At 40.8% G+C, this 25,326-nt stretch overlaps 2 protein-coding genes across 4 annotated transcripts in view; one reads left to right on the forward strand and one right to left on the reverse strand.

The window, feature by feature from the left end:
- Nucleotides 1-8,994, reverse strand: part of LOC144680608 (katanin p60 ATPase-containing subunit A1-like) — a 30,696-nt gene extending 21,702 nt beyond the window's left edge. For both annotated transcript variants that reach the window (XM_078541776.1, XM_078541775.1), the window contains exons 1-2: nt 8,887-8,994; nt 2,260-2,433 (exon numbers count right to left, since the gene is read on the reverse strand). In XM_078541776.1, the coding sequence (XP_078397902.1) occupies nt 2,260-2,421 (162 nt within the window). In that variant the 5' untranslated portion in view covers nt 2,422-2,433; nt 8,887-8,994. The remainder of the gene's footprint in view (nt 1-2,259; nt 2,434-8,886) is intronic.
- Nucleotides 8,995-9,062: 68 nt separating this feature from the next.
- The window catches only part of ppil4 (peptidylprolyl isomerase (cyclophilin)-like 4), a 45,495-nt gene continuing 29,231 nt past the window's right edge, over nt 9,063-25,326 (forward strand). The window contains exons 1-4 of one of the 2 annotated variants that reach the window (XM_078541778.1): nt 9,063-9,275; nt 12,299-12,366; nt 16,504-16,568; nt 22,963-23,080. In XM_078541778.1, coding sequence (XP_078397904.1) covers nt 9,206-9,275; nt 12,299-12,366; nt 16,504-16,568; nt 22,963-23,080 — 321 coding nt within the window. In that variant the 5' untranslated portion in view covers nt 9,063-9,205. Of the gene's footprint in view, nt 9,276-12,298; nt 12,367-16,503; nt 16,569-16,687; nt 16,821-22,962; nt 23,081-25,326 lie in introns of those variants that run through there. The other variant, XM_078541779.1, reaches the window with a different exon arrangement.

Consider the following 25,326-nt stretch of genomic DNA (forward strand, 5'->3'; position numbering starts at 1 on the left):
GCCACTTATCTTGAATCTATGTCCCCTGGTTCTAGAATTCTCCATCAAGGGAAACAATTTTATCCTGTTCACTCTATCTATTCCCCTCATAATTTTGCACACCTCTATTCCCCTCATAATTTTGCACACCTCAATCAAGTCACCTCTCAGCCTTCTTTGTTCTAAGGAAAATAACCCCAGCCTATCCAATCTCTCCTTATAGCTACACTTTTCTAACCCTGGCAACATTCTTGTAAACCTCCTCTGCACTCTTTCCAGAGCTATTAAGTCCTTCCTGTAATGTGGTGACCAGAACCGCACACAATACTCCAGTTGTGGCCTCACCAGTGTTTTATACAATTCCAACATTATATCCTTACTTTTATATTCTATACCTCTGCCAATGAAGGAGAGCATTCCATATGCCTTCTTTACAACCTTGTCTACTTGAACTGCTGCCATCAGGGTACTGTGTACTTGTACGCCAAGATCTCTCACATCATCTAGCCCTCTTAGTATATTCCCATTTATTTTGTAATCCCTGTAACCTTTTGACCTCCCTAAATGTATGACCTCACACTTCTCTATGTTAAAATCCAACTGCCACTTTACCGCCCACTCCACCAACCCATCTATATCGTTTTGGAGATTATGGCTATCCTCTACACTATCCACTACTCGGCCAATCTTTGTGTCATCTGCTAATTTCTTAATTGAGCCCTCCACGTTCATGTCCAAAACGTTAATATATAACACAAACGGCAAGGGTCCCAACACCGAGCCCTGTGGAACACCACTTGAGACAACTTTCCATTCGCAAGGGCAATTATAAAGGCATAAAAAAATGTACATTTTTAGATCTTTCGTTATCTTTTACTTTTTTGGGTTACCTTTATTTGTATTTTTGTTCAGAGGCATTAACCTCTGTCCAAAGGCTGGTGGGGTTCATACCCTTCCCACAGCTGATAAAGGAGTTACCAATGAAAACTTATGACTACAGTTCCCAGAATGGAGCAGACTAAGCGTGTGCAGTGTGCAATACATTTCAAAACTTATCAGTGGAACTGAAAATGTCTACCATTCTGCAAAGGACTTCTGGTTTTCCAATGATTTGAAGATCTGGAGAATTATTTTTCTTCAGCTATAGCTTAATATTTTATCAGCTGTTTATTGTGTCTAGTTTAGATGTATAACATGGATGGGTGGGGACAGAGAGAGGGGATGCAGTGAGAGAAGATAGGGGAAGAGAGACATGGATGAGGGAAAGAGTGCATGAGTGAGACGAGTGCAGTTCCCCCAAACAAATTAAGTTTTGAAAGCTTCTCAGGTAAAACCAAAGGCTTTGATTATTATAACCTGTTCATTTAGAGAATAAAAACATTTTTTTGTTATATGATTGACAGCATTTGCTGATTCACAGAACCAGTATTTTCTATTAGTAGCCCACCTCCTCCACCCAGTTTAGACTCAGCAAAAGATGGCTGAAAGGGTCACCCAGAATCTGCAAGTCAAAGATACTAGATAAGCTGCTCTTTGACCAATATGATGCCTGGAAAGTTACATTTAAAGGTGGCTGAGACAAAGGTATCATTATGTGGAGTCACGGTCCTGTGTAATTTGTGACAAAGATAATGAGTCACTAAGATAAGCACATACGAGATATACCATATTGTCTATTTAATTTTCCCACAGAAACCTTTCACAGCTGTAAACTACCTCTTAACTGACTGTGACATTTTCCCCTCTACTATTCTTCCTGTAGTGGAGACATTTAGTTCCAGCAAAATTACAAGTATTTTAATGTACCATACACATATTTCATGCACCTAAATGTGAAAATTGAGATATTTTACAACAGAAGAATCAAATAATCACACGTAATTGAATGTAAATAATTATTTTTTCCTGTCTGGGAAGATAAGCAATCAGGCAGTAAGAGGAAGATGGAGGCAATTTTATCCAGGAGTAAAGACAAGGCAGATCCATTGTAACATTTAAAATCACAGGTGACAACCAATGCACAGGGGCGTTTGAGAAGACCAGTAAATTAAAGATCAGCTTAAATCTTAATGTAAAATCATTTTTACCATGAAGATGAATAGCACCTGTCATACAATTGGGTATACGTTGTTGCTGTTAAATATCACCAGCTTCCAACTGAGACATAACAAATATGAGCACAGAATCTGAAATGTTTTCATGCAGCACAGGTCACAAGACACCATCAGTCCAGTTGTGCAATTGGCAACAGAAATATGAAAATAGTGGAGTGAATCTTACCTGATTCCATTTCTGCTTGTATGAAGGATCTCTGACAGAAGATAAGTACTTTTGAATCTGTTCAATTACTCCTTGATAGTACACTAATGCAGAATCATAATTCCCCAATAAGGCATATTCTCTGCCTAATTTCACATTCTCACTGATCTCCAGAAGACTCATTTTAATTGCATTCTAGAAGAACAAACAGGAAGAATGTTTAAAACTTTGGGAAATGCAACCAATTTTTTTTTCACAGGAACATAGGGTACAGTTAGAATAGTTTACTCTAACTAGCTTCACTAGATTTTAAATACAACTAGTGGACCTCCTATTGTGTCACTCTGACAGAAAAATTGCTACTTTTTTTTTGAGCACATAATCTAGGCTGATACACCAGAACAGTGAGTGCAACATTTTTGTTCCTCAGAAACGAAGTTACACCAAGGTTCTGTCCAGCTAAGCTAAGTGGACATTAATGATCCCAAGGCAAGAATAGAGAGCCTCACTCAGTGCCCTGGCTAACATTCCTCCCTCAATTAGAGAGGTTAATTAGTAATTTACCTCTTTCTATTCGTGGGCTAACAGACTAATGGTCCTCAAACTAAATGACTTAAGTGAAACATTCCAAAGTTTGGATGCTGAAAGGCATTGTACTCATACAAGTCTTTCTTTTAGTAACTGTTTCCTGAGTTAGCCACTCTAATTCTGTCCTTCTCTCTTTCTCTTTTATTCTTTTTGTTCTCTATGATTGATACACTTTCTTTCATTGCACCGTCTTCACCTATATTTGCATACAAAGCATTGCATTGTTAGTCTCCTCACACACACTATTTTCCTGTTGTACTCAAGTTGTCACAAGCATAAAATAGTCCTTAAAAAGCCCAATATGGAATTCAGCAGAAATCTCTACCCAGAGTGTGGTTAGAATGTGGAATTAACTGCCATAAGGAGTAGTCAAGGCAAATAGCATTGGTGCCTTTAAGGGAAAACTAGATCAAAAATGCTGGCATTGACTGGCTGGGCTAAATGGTCTGCTCCTTTCCTTTTGACTGTATAAATTTCTACATCATATCTATGATTAGGATCAAGGTACATAGTGTGTTGGCAGCCAAGAAGTTATAAGGTCGAGAGAGAGAGAAGGCAACGACATAAGGGGCCAAGCTGAGCACACTTTTTCAGCAGGATGTCGTAATTTGCATTGGCTTTTCCCACTCCATTTTTCCCAATGGTTCCATTCCAGACATTGGAGTCATGGCCGAACCTGGCATTAAAGTCCCCCAGAAGGAAACCTTTTCTTCTTTTGGATGGCAGGATTAAGGTCAGAATAGAACTTTTCTTTTGCATTTTCAACCGAGTCAGGTCGTCATGTAATGTGTCACGTCCAGGGCACAAGTGCTGATGATGGTGGTACAATGATTACGACTGAGCTGTAGGTGAAGTGTCACGACTCTTTCATTTTTACAATTGGGGAGTTCTGGCAGTGCATCTAAGATCCTATCCTGGATGGCAAAACCAATTCTGTGGACACGAGGGTCACTATCATCCTTTTATTTCCAGTAAAAGTTGGATCACCCTGCTTGTTCCTTTAGCTGCTTCTCCCAGGAAGGTGCATCTTACTGAGGGTGGCAACGTCAATCTGGAGTCTTGATAGCTCATGTGATGCGATTGCAGTTCTTCTTTCCAGATGGTCACTCTTGAGATTACCCATGAGTGTTCTTTCATTCCAAGTTGCAAAACTTTAAGTTTTCGTTCTTTGACCACAAAGATGGTGATTCCACAAGGTGTGGTTCCCCAGCCAGGAGAAAGTGAGAGAGTCTATTTTTAGGGCAACTTTTCTAGCCCCCCCACCCCCCCCATTTGGGATGAGCTGAGGCTATCCTGTAGAGGATTATTCAGTCACAGGTGCTGTTGCCCAAAAGATAATGTGCAGGGGTACTAGAAAGCAGGGGAATGGCACTAGCTGAACTGCTCATTTGGAGAGGCGGTGCAGACATGATGGGCCAAATGGCCTCTACTTGTGCTGTAACAAGTCTGTAATTCTGTAAAGACACCTCTGTCCCAACACAGGTATCCAATGATCTTCATGCATCTGTTGCAGGGTGTGCAGTTTCTTGGCTAGGGACTCCCAGGCTCACAGCCTGTTTGCCGATTCTCTTTCGCCACAGGACTTGGTGAATGGACCCTAACAGAAGTCTGCACGTGTGACTTTGATTAACATGGGGACATTGAAGCACCATTATTATCCACACAATCTTGACAGGCTGGTAGTCAGATTTCAGTGACGTGTCAAACTATGATGACCAGGACTACCATGCCACTGCAGTCTTCTTCCACCTTTGCAGCCAGTGAGATGCAATCTTCCTTCACCTATTCTACTGCTGAAGACTTTATGGATGGTACTTTGTCTGGCACCTTCCCCCTGACCTTGCTGCCATGGATGGCCCTACCAGAAGCAAGGAACTCCCAGTGGCTCAAGGGATCGTTGGTGTGCACAAGCCTCTCCATCATGTCAATGTGGCAATCCACGGAGGGCCTGAAGCCATAATGAGTTAGCAAACAAAGTATTGATGCACATGGCCATGAAAACAAACTTCAGCTATTGATAATGAGTACTATTGTGAATTGTGAGGGGGGCAGTGTAAATTTCAAGAGGACACAGACTGGCTGGTGAAACAGGCAGGTACATGGCAGTTAAAAATAAATGCCAAAAATTACGAAATTACACATTTTGGCAGGAAGAAGCAACTGAGGCTGAATATAAAAGTTGAATATAAAATAAATTATACATTTCTAAAGGAGTGTAGGAGCAGACGGACCTGGTGGTATGCGTGCACAAATCATTGAAGGTGGCACAGCAGGTTGAGAAAGTGGTTAAAAATGCATGTAAGATCCTGGGCTTATAAATAGAGCCATAAAGTACAAAAGCAAGCAAGTTACAATGAACCTTTATAAAACACTGGTTCAGCCTCAACTGAAGTAGTGTCCAATTCTGGATACCACACTTTAGAAAAGATGTGAAGGCATTGGAGGGAGCGCAGAAAAGATTTATGATAGTGGTTCCAGGAATAAGACACTTCAGCTATGTGGATAGATTGGTGAAGCTGGGTTTGTTTTCCTTTGAGAAGGCCGAGAGTAGATTTGATAGAGGTGTTCAAAATCATGATGAATCTGGACAGAGTAGACATGGAGAAACTGTTCCCGCTGGCACAAGAGTCGAGAACCAGAGGACACTGGTTTAAGCTGGCTGGCAAAAGAAGCAACATGACGCAAACCTATTTTACGCAGCGAATGGCTAGGATCTGGAATGTATTACCTGACAGTATGGTGAAGACAGATTCAATCATGGCTTTCAAAAGTGGATTGTATAACTATCTGAAGAGAAAAGATTTGCAGGGCTATGGGGAAAAGGCAGGGGTGAGACACTACCTGGGCTGCTCCTGCAGGGAGCTGGCATGGATACAATGGGCTGAATGGCCTCCTTCTGTGCTATAACCATTCTATGAAGAGAAGCACAGGAACAGGAGTAGGCCATTCAGAACCTTGAGCCTCTTCCACCATTCAATCAGATCTGTTGAACTCCATTTAGTCTAATTTTGGTACAGGCGGCCATTTAGCCCATCATGTCCTTGCCAGCTCTCTGCAGGAGCAGCTCAGGTAGTGTCTCACCCCTGCCTTTTCCCCATAGCCCTGCAAATCTTTCCCACTGCCCTGCTATTTCCCCACTGAGTCCATATCCCTTAATACCTTAACTTAATAAAATAGCCAATCTCAATCTTGAACATTTCAGTTGACAGAGCTTCTTGGGAGAGAGAATTTCAGATTTCCCCTAACCTAATTTTCAACTAATGAAGAACTACTTCCTGTTTTCACACGAAATAGCCTAGTTCTAACGTTAAGAGAGTGTCCTTTTGCTCTGGGCTCCCTTACCAGAAGAAATAATTTCCCCTTACCTATCCTTTTGGATCCTTACATCAATTTAAATCTGAATTAAAATCACCCTTCAACTAAACTCTAGGAAATGCAAGTCAGGTTTATCCAACTTGCCATCTAGATTACTGTCTCAAATTCCCTCTCTCAATCCCTCCACCTCTTTACTCTCTCTTCATCTTTAACCAATCTTTAAGTGAACCCTCTTAACAACCTCATCCATGTCTCACTGTCTAACCTTTTCTGTTTGTGCCTCAATACACTTTAAAAGCATTATAAATACCAAGCTGTTATTGAAATAAAGCAGGTACCCTTAAAGAACACTAAAATACAAGTTCATCCAGGGTGCCATTTTCCCCAAGGCCCTAAGCTCAGATCTGTCTGGAAGTGCAGGATAAGCTCTGTAGGAGAAGCAAGCACACCCATCTCATTGATATCTGCAAGTAAATACTGTTTTCTTAAAAACATTATTAAAACACTCATGTGGTACATTATCATAATGAGTATTATCTAGTTTTATAATTGGGGGGGGGGGTCTATGATTACTAATCTATTTGATAATGGGCTCTTCAACCAAAGAACTTTGAGAACCATCAACCTACGCCATGCTTCATTGTATGGCCATTGAATAAGCCATATCAGCGACTGGCGGAACAGGCTCAAGGGGTTAAATGGCCTACTCCTGTTCCTGTATGGAAATTATGCTGCTCTATTTAAATTTCTTAGAGTTGATTTACTCATATGTAAATTTCTTCCTTCACGTCATTTTCAACTACCAAAACATTGGAGCATCAACAGGAATATGTTGAACAATTGAAGTTATTTATGTACTTTTTATAATTTTTTTAAAGATGCCTCTACCTCCACTCGAAGTTGTACTCAGTCATCTTTACCCTATTGTTCCCCAGTTTGTTTCATTTCAGAACCAGATCATCACACTGATTCAGACCAGGGCAGTTTCCCCACTGCTGGCACAGTCACTCTCTTCCCCCAGATCTCAGCTGTGGCTCAGTTCATAGCACCCTCGCCTTTGAATCAGAGGGTTGTGGGTTCATGTCCCACTCCCAGAAACCAAGAACTGTGATTGTACTTGAAAGAGTTGCAATCTGTGACTGTTGATAACTCGAAAGAGTTTCAGCAGGACAAATACAAACAAAATGAATATGGTGTGAAATCAGTCATTGTGTCTCTTCCCCCAGATCCTGTCCTTGTCATCTGAAAACTCCTTCTCATGTCAACCCCAGCTTTGGTGTTCTGTCAGTCTATGCCAGTTACACACTTCTATTCATGCCATTGACACTGAACCATGATTTAAACTTTCTTACCATTTCTTCTTTTCTCTCTATGTGCCTCTCCTTCCACTGCATGTAAACACAAAAATTACCGAGTGATGACTCTCCACAAACAACAAAGATAATACATGTAAATGTGTTTGCCTTTAGTGCTGTTACTGTCCAGCTTACTTCTCTTCAGCACAATTCTTCTCAAACTGATCTCTTTCCCGCTTCAACCTTGCACTCGACCTTTTAGCAGTCACTTCTCCAGTACCCTCACCATCACGTTCTACTTTCACAGTACCTGGTAAAGCACTTTCCCACCTCATCCACTGCCATTTCTCCAGTTGGCCTTTTTATTTTGTTGCCATTCTTTTTAAAGTAACAACATTTTTCTCATATACTTCTTTTCTATCTGTATACCTTTCCTCCTCCATGGTTATGAGTCTCAAACACCTCTGTATGCACCAACATGCATCCCAACAGCAGCCCCGGTTGCACATATAACTGACTGCTTCACAACACTTCTTCTATGCTGCATACTGTTAATGCCTTGTTTTCCACGTTCCTCCCTGCTCGCCACATATCGATACCCACTCTGCTCTGCACAAAACCACAAGAATCTAGGAACAATGTCATGTGCGGTCGCATCTTTCTCATAAAAAGTCATAAGTCACAGTTAACGAATGATTCAAATATCACAGAATGCTCAAACTACCAAAGAATAAGTGGTGAAAAATTATGATTAAACAGTTTTGAAAATTAGCAGACATCCTGTGCCATTTTTTCTTGACCAGTCCAGCAACATTGTTGATGCCCAATATTACTGCTCACAGCCATAAGAATGATCTCTCCTGTTTCTGTAAAACTTTTTCTGCTTCCTTCCCCACTCTTCAATATTCCCTTCCTCACTGTGGCAGCCACGCACCTTTGTCATTCTGCTACCTGTATTACTCTGTACAACTTTCTGATGAAAGGTTAACTCGTTTCTCTCTCTTTAGAGATGGTGTCTGACCTGCCGAGTGTTTTCATATACTTTTGTATTTCTGCCTCACCTTGTCAGGAGCACCCAAAGAGTGGGTGCCAGCAGGGAATGAGGCAGTGATAAATAAACAAGGGCTTGTAATGGGGCGAACTCCCTACCTTTTGTTTGGAGTAAATACTGGAGGTGTTCACGGTACTGATTCAAGAAGCAGAGGGTGCCACCTTCCCCTCGCTCTCCATTAAAAACTTTACGATGTAGTCAGTTAAATAAAGCTCTGTAGTTTTGCAGGGCATAGAAAAATAAGGTTCAAGCTACGCGGGGGGGGGGGGGGGGGGCGGAAGAGCACGCGCAAGGTTGCTGAGTTTACTAACTTTTCCGGGGTCAGACACCAAAGTATTTGTTTATTTTATAACATGGTAATGGAGTACAGCGATTCTAACCGCGGCATGTTTGCGGTACCTGTTAAGGCCGAACAGTACCACGGAACGAGTCTACCGATCTGCTCGATGAGTTACCGCCGGTAGAAGCTTCTGGAGGCGGCACGGAGAACCAGGTGGTGGGGGAGGGGTGTGGGGTGCAAGGCGCAGGCGCAGGCGCCCGGGGGTGGGGTTTCGTCGGGTCCGGGAGCGCAGGCGCGGGGAGCCGGGTCCGGAAGCGGGAGCGCAGGCGCCCGGGTGCAGGTGAGAGCCACGCCTTCTCCCACTTGAGCGCCGGTGAGGACTCGACGTCAGGCGACGCTATTCATCTGGCAGCCATTTTGCGTCATGCTGAAGAGAAAATGGCGGTGCTGTTAGAAACGACGGTGGGCGATTTGGTGATCGATTTGTACACGGAGGAGAGGCCTAGGGGTTAGTAGTAATTCGGAGAAGTAGTTTTCAGTGTAAATTTCTTCGTTGTAGTTAGGCTAATACACATATCTGCGAAAATTAAAAACAGAAAATGCTGGAAAAGCTCAGCAGGCCTGGCAGCATCTGTGGAGAGAGAAACAGTTAACGTTTTGAGTCTGTATGACTTCTTCAGAGCTGAAGAGAAGTAGAAATGTGATGGATTTTGTACTGTTTAAGAGGGGGTGGAGCAGGTGGAACGAGATAGAAGGTGAGGGTTGGTGACAGCTAAGGAGAGATTGACAAAGGTGTCATGACAGAAGACAAAGGGAGTGTTAATGGTAGTGGTGAAGAGTAAAGAAGGGGCTGATAGTGGCATAAAGGTAAGATAGCAGATGGTGTTAATAGCAGAAGGGACAGGACTCTGAAAGCAGAACATGAAAACAAGTGACAGATCACCCTGCGGGGGGCTGGGGGGGTGGGGGGGGAAAGGATTAAAAAATCAAATAAATGAAAGAATAAAATACCATTTAAAATAAATAAAAATTGGATAATAAAGGGGTCAAGTGGGAAGAGAGAGTTCATGGTCTGAAATTGTTTAGCTCAATGTTAAGTCCGGAAGGCTGTAAGGTGCCTAATTGGAAGATGGGGTGCTGTTCCTCCAGTTTGTGTTGTGCTTCACTGGAACATTGCAGCAGGCCACAGATGGACATGTGGGCATGAGAGCAGGATGGTGTGTTGAAATGGCAAGCAACAGGAAGCTCTGGGTCATGTTGTGTACTGAGCAAAGGTGTTCCGCAAAATGGCCACCCAGTCTACGTTTAGTCTCCCCAATGTAGAGGAGATGAGCATTGGGACCACTGAATACAGTAGACCAAGTTGAAGGCGGTGCAAGTGAAGCGCTGCTTCACCTGAAAGGAGTGCAAAAAAAATTGTTCTTTAAAGGCAAAGGGGAGAAATCTTCTCTCAACTGCCCAGTAAGAAAGCTTTGTAACTCCACACTTTTCATGACCTCAAGGTGTCCCATAACACTTTACAGCCAATTAAATACTTTTTGAAGTGCAGTTACTGTTCTAATGTAGGAAACGTGGCAGCAAATTTACAAACAGCTAACTCATCTCACAAACAACAATAGGATTATCTGTTTTGGTGATGTTAGTTGAGGGATAAATATTGTATAAATATGTAAATATAAATGAAGAAAGACAAGCTATATCAATGGGTTTGATTACGGGACCGATTGTATGGTTGCTAAGTTTGCTGATGGGGGAAAATGTGAACTTTTCCACTTTGGCAAAAGGAAGAGAAAAGCAGCATATTGTTTAAATGGAGATAGGAAGGATCTGGGTGTCCTGGTACATAAATCACAAAATGTTAATATGCAGGTACAGCAAGTGATTAGGAAGGCAAATGGAATGTTGGTATTTATTGCGAGGTAGAATGGAATATATAAGTAGGGATGTTTTGCTGTACAGTTGTACAGGGGGTTGGTGACACCACATCTAGAGAACTGTTACAAAAACAGAATTACCTGGAAAAACTCAGCAGGTCTGGCAGCATCGGCGGAGAAGAAATCAGTTAACGTTTCGAGCCTTCATGGCCCTCTGCCGAAGGGCCATGAAGGCTCGAAACGTTAACTGATTTCTTCTCCGCCGATGCTGCCAGACCTGCTGAGTTTTTCCAGGTAATTCTGTTTTTGTTTTGGATTTCCAGCATCCGCTGTAGCTTTTAGCTTTTTGTTTTTATCTCTAGAGAACTGTTTATAGTTTTAGTCTCTTTATTTAAGAAAGGACATAATTGCATTAGAAGCAGTTCAGAGAAGGCTCACTTGATTGATTTGATTGATTTCTGGTCCGGGGTGTTTGGGGGTGGGGGGAGTGCAGGGGTGTTATCTAATGAGGAAAAGTTGGACAGGTTGGGTCGATCCACTGGAGATTAGAAGAATGAGAGGTGATCTTATTGAAACATGTGATCTTATTGAAACGTATTAAGATCCTGAGGGGACTTGACAGGGTGCATGCCAGAAGAATGTTTCTCCTTGTGGGAGAAACTAGAACTAGGGTACACAGTTTAAAAATGCGAGGTCTCCTATTAAGAGAAATGAGAAATTTTTTCTCAAGGGGGTTGTGAATCTGTGAAAGTCTTCTTCTCTAGAGAACAGTGGAGGCAGGGTCATTGAATATTTTTAAGGCAGCAGTAGATAGATTCTTGACTAACCAGGGAATCAAAAGGTATCGGGGGTAGGCAGTAAAATGGAGTTGAGGCCACAAGGGCCACAATCAGACCAGCCATGATCTTATCGAATGACAGAGCATGCTCAAGGAGCCGAATGGCCTACTCCTAATTCATATGTATATAGGACACTGGGGAAGATTTCCCTGATATTCAAAATAATGTTCACTTTTACATCCACTTGAAAGGGCAGACAGGGACTCAGTTTGACATCTCATCTGATAGATGGCACTGTAACAGTGCAGCACTCCCTCAGTGCTGTGTTGCAGTGTCAGTCTGGAATTTGTACTCAAGTCTCTGGAGTGGGACTTGAACTCACAATCTTCTGACTCCCAGGTAAGAGAATGAGAGTCACCGTGTTAAAAAACACTGGAGATTGTGTTTTTGTTTAATTAAATCTGCCCTAAATCATTTTACACTAGTAAGCATGTTTAAAGCTGACCTTGAAGGCATCCTGATTCCCTTGATGCATAATCATGCAATTAAAAACTTAGCTGCTTAGATTTCTGTAGTGCTCCTTATGTGGAGAGCATGTCTCAAAGAAGCGTGGGGAGTCAATAAAGGTCAATACCAAGCAAGAAAAGGGGGCTGGGCAAAAGCATGATCACAGAGAAGGGTTTTAAGGAGGATTTGAAAACATGGAGGGAAGTTGAGGAACGAGGGGAACTTGAAAACCGAGTTTCATGGGTGAAAGGCCAATCATAATAAAAAAAGAAATGCTGAAACAGCACTAACAATCTCATGCTATGTCCTATTTAACCAGAAAGAATTTTTGGGGTTAAGTTTTACATACAGTATGTCTTTTTTGTTTGTAGCCTGTTTGAATTTTCTGAAGCTTTGTAAGATCAAGTATTATAACTACTGCCTCATCCACAGTGTTCAGGTGAGTTTCCATTTGTTTTCAGCATCTTTAAACCTTGTAAATTCTCCTAAAAATGAAAAGGGCAAAGCAAATAGTCTACATAATTGCTTGATCTGGTATTTTATGACTTGTTATGTAATTTTAAAAGACTGGGGAACTGGATGGTGCAATATAATGGCATGTCAATATTATGATTTCAGTGTGAAATTACTGAACCTTGTGAACTACACAATTTGACAAAGCATATGGTGCAAGTGTCAAACGCTCTGTACACTTGAACTGTGGAGAACACTTAGTATAACTAAAGATTTTAAGTGTGTCTGTGTTTGGAGAGAGCATTTTGAACTGTATAAAAAGAGGTTGAAATACTCGATTACATGACTGATGGTGATAACTGTGGGAGCATTTTAAAATGATTGATTAAGAATGCCACACAGGAACCGCATTGACATGGCATTATAGCATACTAAGTGTGACTTTCCTTAGCATATTGAAAGTGACACTTAAATAGAAGCAATGGCAATCAACACCTTGTTCTTTTACTTCTGAATCATGGTTTTATATCCAGCAAAGTCTGCTCCCCTTGCCCTCCCTCTTGAATTAATTGTCCTCCTCTCCTCTCTTAAACTCTGCAACCCATATACATTGCTCGAAACACTTTTGGGATTTCCTCAATCAGCCCAGCCTCAGCCCCAGCTTCACATTCGAGTTTGACGACAGCACCGCACCTCAGTAACTGAATGTTAACCTGGGAGAAATTGTCAGATCAGAGGTCCAAAGAGCCATCAAGAGCCTGAAGAACAAAAAGACACCTGAGATCAATGAGACCAGCATGGCTATTGAAACATGTGTTACGATCGGGATGAGAGGCGTGTGCAGTTTATCTAGCCCCACTACTCCACAGGTCGTACCATTAGTATAAATGTTTAATTCACTTACCAAAGTGGCCGGTTATTTACCTTCACTACTGTTAGACCCAGAATAAGAGAGACTTTAACCAGGCTTCTTTCGATAAACTCAGAATGATTGATTTATCATAAAACAAAACTTTTTTTAAGACAAGTTCCAAGAACTGGTTAACACACAATTTGTAATCTAGAAGTGTAACTATCTATCCCTTTTAAAACTCCCACACGTACAAACAATGGACAAACAAATAGAGTCTCTGTAGAGATGGACGGTTGAAGGAAAAACTTCTATAAAAAGCATAAAGTTGGCAGGGTTTTGATGCTGTTGATCTGGTGCTCCCTCTTACGAGGAAACTAATCCCAGGCAATGTCTGGGACTAGCTTCTTACCAATGGAGTTTCAGTGTGGAGGAAAATAGATAAAAACAAAATACTGTGGATGCTGGAAATCTGAAACAAAAACAGAAAATGCTGGAAAAACTCAGCAGGTCTGACAGCATCTGTGGAGAAAGAAAAACAAAGTTAACATTTCGAGTCTGTATGACCCTTCTTCAGACCCTTCTCTGAAGAAGGGTCATATGGACTTGAAAGGTTAACTTCGTTTTTCTCTCTCCACAGATGCTGTCAGACCTGCTGAGTTCCAGCATTTTCTGTTTTTGTTGGAGGAAAATAGAGCTGGATCAGTCCTTCTCGTCTCCACCTCTCAAGTTTCCAAATACAGACAAGTTCCTCTGAGATGAGGATTCATTGCTGGATACTGATAACCAAATTGGGTTTCAAGCAAGACAAGGAGAGCGCAAGCTGGACAGCTTTTCCCCTTCTCAATTCATTCCCAACTGAGTTCTAAACAAGGAGTTCAAAACATAAAGCTCCTTCGTCAGGTGATTTCTAGTAAATCACCAGGCCTTTGCCTTTAAAACAGCTTTCTTTCCCCCCCAACATCAATTAAAGTGATTGCAGTTCAAATAAACAAATAACTCTCCTCTGCATTTGGTCATTTAGCTGATGTCATGTGATTCCTTGGAAAAGGCATGCTTTCTCCAATCCAAGATCAATTTATGTCATTTAAAAAAAAAAATCCAGGTCAGCTCCCAAGTGTCTAAATAATGCAATGTCCTTCCAAATTTTAAAAGAAAATATAGTTCTTGTAGATATGGTTCCAACACATGGCAAATACATCATCACAACAGACCTCATGGACCTGTTCAACAAGATCTGGATTACAGTGGATGTCCCGCATGACTGGAGTTGAAGTGTAATTGTCAAGCTGCCGAAGAAAGGGAATCTCAGCGACTGCAACAACTGGAGGTGCATAACACTGCCGTCAGTAACTGGCAAGATCTTCACGATGCTCCTCAACAGATTGAAAGCAGAAGTACACGGTACACATTGTGAAGAACGGGCAAGTTTCCGGGTGGCAGATCATGCTGTGAGAAATTCATTACACTCAGAAACAAGTATCAGAAGCCATTTGTAATCAACTTCATTGATTTCAAGAAGGCTTTCGATTGCATCCATCAGCAGTTACTCTGGTATATTGCAAGACAGTATGGCATCCCATCGCGGTATATTAACAACTTCAAAGCCTTTTACCACTTCAGCTGCTGCATCAAGAACAGCATGAGCATCATGGACTCCATCATCACAGGAATATGGCAAGGCTGCATACTCTTCCCAATTCTTTTCCTCTTGGTTATTGATTTTATCATGAGGAAAGTGATGGTGGATGCAGACTTTGGCATCCTGTGGCAGCACCACCAATAGATGGACCTGGATTTTGCAGAATACATTGCCTTGCTGGCCGAAGAATTGCGCGCTTCCAAGACATGATCATCAATCTTGAGAGTAGGTGCGCCAAGGTTAGTCTACAAATCAGCTGCGAGAAGACCAAGACAGTGATCGCTGGATGGCAACAAGGGCTTCCCAACACCATCAGCCAACAAAACATAAAGGACATCAGCCACTTCCCTTACCTAGGAAGCAACATCTCCAGGGAGGGTGATGGAAAGATTGCCATCCACATAAGAGTTGGCAAAGCAGCATCGGTCTTCCAGCGGCTCCACATGGTCTGGGCACCCAACACCGTCTGACTGAGACTGGCAGGACACAAATTTCGCCTCCCAGATGTATGCTTCATGAGAGTGGCATTAGAATGGACACCACCAGATGGAAAAAGAAGACGGGGCCGGCCAAAGAAGACCTGTCAAAGTAGATTTAAGGAGGACCTTCAAGAATGGTTGGAGTGAAAGAAATTGTGATGGTCCGGTGGCAGAGTTTTGCTGCCCATTGTTCTGCACAAGTCTGGAGTGTCTAAGTATACATTGCTTGCCCTCGACCTATCTTTGGCTGCTTCCTTGTATACTTTCACTCATTGAAAGATCACACCACGTTGGCCAAGAGCTAATGGAGAAGTTGCATACCTTGAAAAAAGTGATTCATACAGCTACAGCTGAGAGCAAGTTGTGGAAGCATGGGCTGTATTGTTTTCTTCACAATTACATGCCCCCTTCCCTTCCCTCTAATGTCATTTGCTCCTTATATCGACCCTGAAAAAGCACTTGCCCCAGCTTCCTTAAAATTGTACTCTTAAATTCCCAACTGCTTAGCCTTTGGCTCCCCCATTTACTATGATACCTCTACAGTAGTTGATTTGCTCAAGTACTCCCTTACCCTCTTTTAATGCCCTTGTTATATTCTGGTTGTTCCCTTCCATATGGCCTTTAATGTTTGCTACATTAAGTACAAGGGGTGAAAACGTGAGCATACCTGGTGCACTGGCTTAGCCATCGTGAATCTGACTTGATAATATCAAGTGTAAGAAGCCTTTTACAATTCTGTCAAAACTGCCCGTTACTCAGGTCATCCCAGAGAGCAAAGATAACTCCCAAGTTTCTTTTCACTATTGCCGACAACCACCTTAAACCACTCTCCAACTGCTATTTGCTCATCTCTAACAAGTGCTCATGGATTTCTTCATCAAAACCAAGAAGATTCATTCAGCTACCTCTGCTGTTGGGATGCTCAGGTGCAGAGTAACGGAAAATATGCACTAGAGTGGACACAAAAGGGCTTTTTTCTTACTCAGGAAGTTAAAGGAAGAGGTGAAATGTGGGTGTCTAGATTGAATTAGTAGGTAGAATGTGGACGTGAATTGAAGTTTTGGTTTAATTTTGATCAAAAAAGAATTCCTAAAATATGACTTTCATACTGTAAACATCTGGTCACTTTTCATTTATTTTGTTTTGTAACAGAGGGACTTTGTTATACAGACTGGTGACCCAACTGGAAGTGGTCGTGGAGGAGAATCCATTTTTTGGTTGGTACCCCTTAAGTATTGTTATGATCCCCAGCTGAGGTTACCATTGGACAAGCCTGATCCCAGGGTGGAACTCAGCTTGATAGATCCTAACTTTTATTTGTTTGTTTAGATACGTGGAGAGGGGATACTGAACAGAGTCACCGGAGTCAGCTAATGAACATTTAACAAAAACATGAAAAGTTTATCAAACAAGAAAAGATGAACTATATTATAATACTCCTCCACCTGCAACTATACCTTTACAGATTTGTAAGGATAACACAAGTTACAACAGCTATCTTATACTGTAGTGTTCACAGTAAGCCATGTACCAATAGACACCCTGTGGTCAGGCACACCACACTCTGAAACCAAGTGACAGATACAACCCCAAACAGATGCTATGGATTTCTCTTCAATTCCCGCCCCCCCAGTCACTTGTTACACCATGAGCCAACCAGTCTCACAGAACTCCGTCTTTCACACAAGGGTTTCCAATCTCCACTCTCCAAGAACTCGCTTTAGGATCTTCTCCCAAACCGACACTTTCTTTCAGATGCCTTCCCCAATTGTTCACCACCAGGGTTTCAAACTCTCCTGGTGTTCCTCTCCCTGGGTCACCACATGCATTGAAACGTCCTTCCACACACTCTGTCACCGACTCAGCTGTCAACAGTACACACTACTTCACATCCACATAGCAAAGAGTTACAGACCTTCACTTGCCTCTTTGGACCTTCTGACTTCTCACAAGCCTTTATATCACTTTGACTCTGCTTCCTGCAACTTGAAGCTTGGGGCCTTTCTCTGCCCCTCACTTTTAACTTCACTTAATAAGACCTTTTCCAGGTTCCTGTTCGTCCTTTGACCAGAAGGTCTGCTTGGGACTTTCTCCTGTTTCCACACCTCTAGAGTTGCGGGGACTTTCTTCTTTAGCTTGGGATTGGCTATCTGTCCCATTTTCCAATCTCTCTGACAGCTACTTTCAACCAACTTTAGCTTTGGACTGGCTATCTGCCCCTTCTGGGTTGCTTCTGCCTGGCAGCTACTCTTAACTAAACTCAAAACTGCTGTTTCTAATTTTTTCTGTGTGTCTCCGTGGGAGGGACCTGCCTCCCTGGACCCCTGTTGCTAGGCAACAGCTTAGTTTTTCTACTCTTGTATTTGCTTAACTTCTTTTATAGTCGTAAACTCTCATTAGAAATACAGGCATTTTTTAAAGTGGAACTAAAACTCAACTTGACCTCTTCTTAACAAACAGATACAGAAATACAAATCAAACTTAAACATTAAAGCTAAAACCCATTCCTAACACCCACAAATACATATATAACTTAAATTATCTCTATTTCCTAACAGTATTTTAATTAAACCAGTGGCTGAATCACATTTCTGAAAAAGCAATTATATAGGCCATTAATCAGAATCCTGCTATATTACACCGCCAGCATTTCCTGTAGTTTAAATCCAATAAAGTTTCAGTAGCTTCATTGCAAACCTCACTGAGGATAGCAGCTTGGCTGCAGGTAGCATTCTTGCCTCTAGTTATGGGTTTGAGCACAACTCCAGGTACACAATCTTGCCTGACACTCCAGTGCAGTATTAAGGAAGTGTACTATTATTTCAGGTATTCTCTTTCAAATGATAAGCTAACCACTGCACTGTCTGTCAGTGTGGTAGATATAAAAGATGCCACAGCACTATGAAAAAAACATGAGTTCTTCTGGTGCCCTGCCCAACACTCCATCTGTAAGACACCATCAACAACAACAACTTATATAGCTCCTTTAACATAATAAATGCCCCGAGCACTTCACAGGAGTGTTAATCACCAAAAACAGTTTAACTGGATGTTAATCTCCTTGCAGTTTATGGGGCCTTTTTGTGTGCAAATTGGCTGCCAAGGAACAAGACTGTACTTCAACATAATTGGACTGCAGATAAATAAAAATTCAAAATGGGGAAGTCTGGCACGGCATAATAAAAAAAAAAGTTGTAAAGATGTCTGGACAGCATCAGAGGAGAATAATAGACTGGGAGTCCTACAGTTAGGTGGGCATCTGGTCAATGAAGTCAAGGGCAAAGTGTGGCGAACTTAAATCCAAAATAGAGCATATGACTCTAGGAGATTGTACACAAATATCTCTCCTCATTCTTTAAGGTTCTGTAATTTACTTGAACCTTTATTTGGGTTTTTGACAAGACAAAAAGTTGGCAGACTGTAGATTCAGCGTTGGGGGGAAAAAAGAAAGAGGACTTATTAAGAAAGCAATATTTAACAACCAGGCAATAGTTTACAAGTTGCACAGGGTCTTTACTCTCCGGAGCAGCTTGGACACAGTATGACACTAGTTCTGATTTGGTCTGACTTCTTCTGTTTCTTGTCTTCTTTCTTCTATGAACCTGTACAACTGTGTACTGGATCCTTTTGAAAATCCCTTTTTATCCCTCTCTATCTTTGGTATCCAGGAGTTCTGCTACTATATTTGGTAAAAGCAATTGATCCGCACCATTCATAACTCGATCAATACACCATGTACAGTTACATCAATAGACCATCAATACACCATTCACAGTTACTTCAGTAGACCATCGATACACCATTCACAATTACTTCAGTAGACCATCGATACACCATTCACAGTTACTTCAGTAGACCATCGATACACCATTCACAATTACTTCAGTAGACCATCGATACACTATTCACAGTTACATCAATTAGACCATCGATACACCATTGACAGTTACGTCAATTAGACCATGGATACACCATTCACAGTTACATCAATTAGGCCATCAATACACCATTCACAGTTACATTAATACACCACAGTTACATCAATTAGATCATCAATACACCATTGACATTTACATCAATTAGACCACCAATACACCATTCACAGTTACATCAATTAGACCATCAATACACCATTCACAGTTACATTAATACACCATTCACAGTTATATCAATTAGATCATCAATACACCATTCACAGTTACATCAATTAGACCATCAATACACCATTCACAGATACATTAATACACCATTCACAGTTACATCAATTAGATCATCAATACACCGTTCACAGTTACATCAATTAAACCATCGATACATCATTTACAGTTACATTAATACACCATTCACAGTTATATCAATTAGATCATCAATGCGCCATTCACAGTTACATCAATTAGACCATCAATGCGCCATTCACAGTTACATCAATTAGACCATCGATACACCATTCTACGTCAATTAGACCATCGATACACCATTCACAGTTACATCAATAGAACATCAATACACCATTCACAGTTACATCAATTAGACCATCGATACACCGTTCACAGTTACATCAATTAGACCATCAATACACCATTCACAGTTACATCAATTAGATCATCGATGCACCATTCAGTTACATCAATTAGACCATCGATACACCATTCACCGTTACATCAATTAGACCATCGATACGCCATTCACAGTTACATCAATAGACCATCAATACACCACTCACAGTTACTTCGGTGAACCATGAATACATTATCAATAGCTATGTCTTGAACTACAATTGACAAAGGCTAAGGCATACAGACAGTTTGGAGTCTAAATTGTTTTTCTTTAATATCTTTGGTAACACCATTACAATCAGTTTAGCAATGCAATCAAAAATATGCAAATAGCCTAGTCATTTTGGATTGTCGTTTTCTGTCTGTTAGCTACTATACAATTAGTAGTATGCTATTTAAATGGAGAGAAATTGCAGAACTCTGTAATACAGAGGGATCTGGGTGTCATAAGAATCATAGAAAGTTAGAATGCAGCTACAGCAAATGATTAGGAAGGCAAATGGAATGTAGGCACTTATTGCAGGGGAATGGAATATGAAAGTAGGAAAGTTTTACTGCAGCTGTACAGGGCATTTGTGAGACCACATCTGGAATATTATGTACAGTTTTGGTCTCCTTATTTGAAAGAAGATATAATTGTGTTAGAAGCAGTTCAGAGAGGATTCACTCAACTCCTTCCTGGGATGAGGGGCTTACCTTATGAGAGAGGTTGGACAGGTTGGGCCTATACCCATTGGAGTTTAGAAGAATGAGAGGTGGTCTTATTGAAACATATAAGATCTTGAGGGGATTTGGCAGACAGACTGGGAGGATGTTTCCATTTGTGGGAGACACTAGAACCAGGGGACACAGTTTAAGAACGAAGTCTACTGTTTAAGGCGGAGGTGAGAAATATTTTCTCTTAAAGGGTAGTTAATATGTGGAATTCTCTTCCCAGAAAGCAGTGGAGGCTGGGCCATTGAATTTTTTCAAAGCAGAGTTTTTGATACACAAGGGAGTCAAAGGTTGTGGGGGTAGATAGCAAAGTGGAGTTGAGATACAATTAGATCAGCCATGATCTTATTGAATGGCGGAGTAGGCTCGAAGGGCTGAATGGCCTACTCCTGCTTCTAAGTCCTATATTCCTATGTTATTGTTAAACTGTACATTTCACAGACATACTCATCATTTTAAATTGTTTTAATATCCATTTAATCATTCTGAATTGTCCTAACTCCTTACCCTTTGTCTCTATAAATATCTAGTTTCATACAATGTTATCCCTAAGCATTGCATGGCATCCTTTATTTACGCCTAATCTAATCAAAGGAAACAGCTCTTCACATATCAGCAGTTAACACTTTGCTTACCAAAAGCCCAGGCAAATATAAAGTACAGTACCTAAAATTCATAGTACAAGGAAAAATATATAAAACCCCACATTTTTTACAATTTGTGAACTATTAACAAGCTTATCTAATATCTTTGATAAACCTAAACCATCTGATTGTCCACTTTCAATTAAATAGCACTGCAGAATTTAATGTGATCCTTTTGCACTACTATTCAGTTTAAGTGCTGCCTTTCCTGTCACAGTTTATTATATGCTATTTATAAATATAGAAATAGATTTTTAGCAAAGCCAAGTGTGGATTTAAAATAAGCAGGTGGTCTTCAAAAGAGTGTACACCATCTTCATATAGACTGCAGCAATTCAAGAAGATGTGCCTCCTCAGAGAAATACGGGATGGTGGGCATCAGCTACATCCTGAGAACAATTTAAAAAAAAAAAGAAACTGGCTGAATCAAATATAAGTACAAGTCAGATGTACACCATTGGACTAGTGGGAATGTATAAAGAGATATCTGTTCTTTGGTGATGATCTCCAGTTTGTCCTTCATACAAATTTCACAACTGAATATAATTAGAATGCTGGGAACTTTGTATATCTAAAAAAAAACATAAATTGTGTATTCAGCAGATTTATTTTTCCAATTCAAAATGTAACCATAATCCACAGTGCCCTGCAAAATTCACGCATTGGATAAAATGTTGAAAATTTGATTTCCATCTCCCCAACACAGTCCAAATCTGAGCACATGTAGAAAGTGCAGTAACCAATTTACACACAGTAAGATCCAACAAATAGAATTTGATCTCTCTCAGTGATACTGGCTGAGAAAAAGTATTGGCCAGGACATTAGGGAGAACCTCCCTGGACAACTTCGAAATAGAGCCATGGGACTGTTTGCGTCTACCTGAGAAGTCAGATGTGACCTTAGTTTAACGTCTCTTCCAGAATACGTGTATCCGACAATGCAGTACTCTGAGTACTGGTGTGCCAGCCTCGGTTATGTGCTCAAATCTCTGGAGTGGGACTTGAACGCATAACCTTTTGGCTCAGGTGAGAGTGCTATCCACTGAACCATGGCAGACCTGGCTCCTTAGTGGTTTCATATCTCAGATGGAGTTCTGTATCACAGATTTTATCAGTGTACTCTCTTGAATAAATGTCCAGTACCTCAATGACAATATTACTCCCATTATCATATGTCACTGCAAGAGAACTACAAAATACAGCCACTTTTGCACCAGTGAACTACATGACGCTGTATTTTATCTGATCATTATCTATTCTGCTGTGGGTCATTTTAACTCGACATTCTGCATGCATCTTTCATTCCAGCGTCTCTCCTTCCGATCCCTTAATTTGCCTTTTTCTGCCTCAATCTGGGTTTAATATTGCTAGCAGTAGCATGATTTATAATACAGCTGTTTAATACATTACTTTAGTTTCCTACTAGAGCGTGTTTAGCCTCCCAGATGGAATTTTCCTAGGCCAAATGACTTTTTGCTGGAGAATCTCCTTGGTTGCACTGTCTATTTTGCTTGTTGTTTCTCATTGGCCTGCATCAGAAAAGCATACGATTGGATGAATCCGCCTCCTGATTCTTTCCCAGGAATATGCTGTCCTAGAGGGGATAGCCCCTTCTGATTACTGAACGGTGGACTACAGCTGATCATGAAATCGTTTTGCCAATTGTGGTAAACAATTTTTCTTTCTCTACCCCACAGTAAGCTCTATGGAGATCAGGCGAAATTTTTCGAGGCAGAAAAGGTGCCCCGAATTAAACATAAGAAAAAAGGGACTGTATCCATGGTGAATAATGGCAGTGATCAGCATGCATCTCAGGTAGATTAATAGCACCTCTATTTTTAATGTGCACATGTATATAGTTATGTGCGTGTCTGGTATTGTAGAATTAATTTTTTAATGAATAATTTCACAATCTTTACAAATTGGAGCCATTGAGGAAATGTTATTTATTGTGGCAATAAATAGCTCTAAATGTAAATTGAACTGATTGTAATGCTCACTTTTTGTTGATTTCTAATTTAGCCAAGTACTATATAAGAAAGTAAAAAGGACATTAAGATGATTCATAGATGTATCTGTACATGTCCCTTATCCTGAGTCCGGATATCTACCTTTCCTATCCACCTAAACATGGAGAAGGTTAACAGCCAGTAGAGGAATCAATTGGTCACTCTTCAAACTCAATTCAGGCTCTGATCTCAAACTTGGTAGTTGAACAAGCTTGTAACATAAGCTGGTAACCTCCTTTGTGAGCAAGTGGCTAAGGAAAGGCAGCGCACTTCCCATACTTTCTTAGTTAAAATTGAAGTGTCAGTGAAAGAGGATGCTGGCTGAGGGCTTGCTATGAATTTTTTTTAAAGTCCTAACTACCCGATTGTTGTGTTGTCTCTCACTTGCATATTTGTGCACGAATCAACACACACATACTGACATACAGCTATAAGTTATAAAACTACATCATGATTACTGGGGAGCATAAAATAAAAATACTTTAACTTTGGCCTAACCTTATGACTGGATTGTGGCAATATACAATCTATAATTTGTAACAAAGAGAAATTGAGACATTTTGAGATATTTATCATGGTATGAGCTTTCATTAGGTTTGAAAGTGATTTAGCAAAATTATGATTATAACATAACATAACAGTTAAGTGAAAAGTTGAACATTTAAAAAATGTAGCCAGCCTAAAGGGTTAGGACCAAAGATGAAATTTGTTACAAAATCATAATTCTCCCAGTTTCTCAATGACTTGCACATTTTCTTGAAATTATGAAACCTAATTTCAAATCTTATATTCTGGCATCGAAAGCAACCGTGTATGAGCATCTCATAACAGTTTTGATTTGTGGAATGTGGGGTTGTTGGGGTGTTAGGTCTACTCTGGCATGCTCCATTCTACTCTCCAGTCCAAGTCTCCAGATACTTGTGAACAGTGTCACAGCAGCTCATTAACATGTTGTTTTGCTGGGTTAGGTTGAGTGATATAGACTGCAGTCAGAAAGTTCAATTTGACACCTGAAATATAATATTTTATGGCAGAGTGAGTATGTATGGATTTCAGCCAAGAAATCTGCATTTTGTTTAAATTTTGACCTCCAGGGTCGAGGCATTTCTCCGATACAACATTGGGCTGGTGATGTTAACTAAGTTTGTTTGGTAGAACCCTCACCTCTTGAGTCACAAGACTCTGGTTTCAGACTACACTGCAGGAGTTGAGCACATAATCTAGACAGTGAAGTACTGAGAGGGTGCTACATTGTCAGAACTTGCCAGCTTTCAGACAAGACAGGAACCCAATAACTTGCCTGCCTGTTATAGCTTATTTGCTGTTTACGGACTTTGCTTCATTTGAAGATGAATCTTAAATTAGACATTAAAATCTGTTTGGCCTTTGATTAGCATCCATAAGGCTCTGTGATATGCACCCAAAATAACTGTAAGAATAATAAGAAACATAAGAAATAGGAGCAGGAGCAGAGCATTCGGCCTCTCGAACCTGCTCCATCATTCAATAAGATCATGGCTGATCTGCTTGTGTTTCAAATTCCCATCTACCCCTGAAAACCTTTGATTCCCTTGCCTAACAAGAATCTAACTACTCTGCCTTAAAAATATTCAGTGATCCCGCCTCCACCGCCTTCTGAGGCAGAGAGTTCCAAAGTTGCACAACCCTCTGAGAGAAAAAAATTCTCCTCATGTCTGTCCTAAAAGGGCAACCTCTAATTTTAAAACAGCTTGGACAATCAACTTAAATACAAGAATTAAAGCTGCAACTATTTACAGGATCTTCCAAGTCGACCCATGTTTAAGAGCCCTTTGGTTTGTCAGTTTGTTGCCCAGTAGGTTGCTCATGCCCCATTGGTTCAAATAGTGTGTATCAGCTCAGGATCTCCTATGCTGGCCTCGGAATATTTCTATATGGAATCTGGAAATTTTTTTTTAATGTTTGGGAGATTGTGTTCTATGATTCTCTCTCTCTTCCTATGATCACAGTGTCTCTGCCTATAAGATGTTCCTCTTCAGCACTCCCATCTCATAGTTGACGATAGAAAGGATG

Source organism: Cetorhinus maximus, chromosome 5 (genome assembly GCF_964194155.1).
Source record: "Cetorhinus maximus chromosome 5, sCetMax3.hap1.1, whole genome shotgun sequence".
Classification (NCBI taxonomy): domain Eukaryota; kingdom Metazoa; phylum Chordata; class Chondrichthyes; order Lamniformes; family Cetorhinidae; genus Cetorhinus; species Cetorhinus maximus.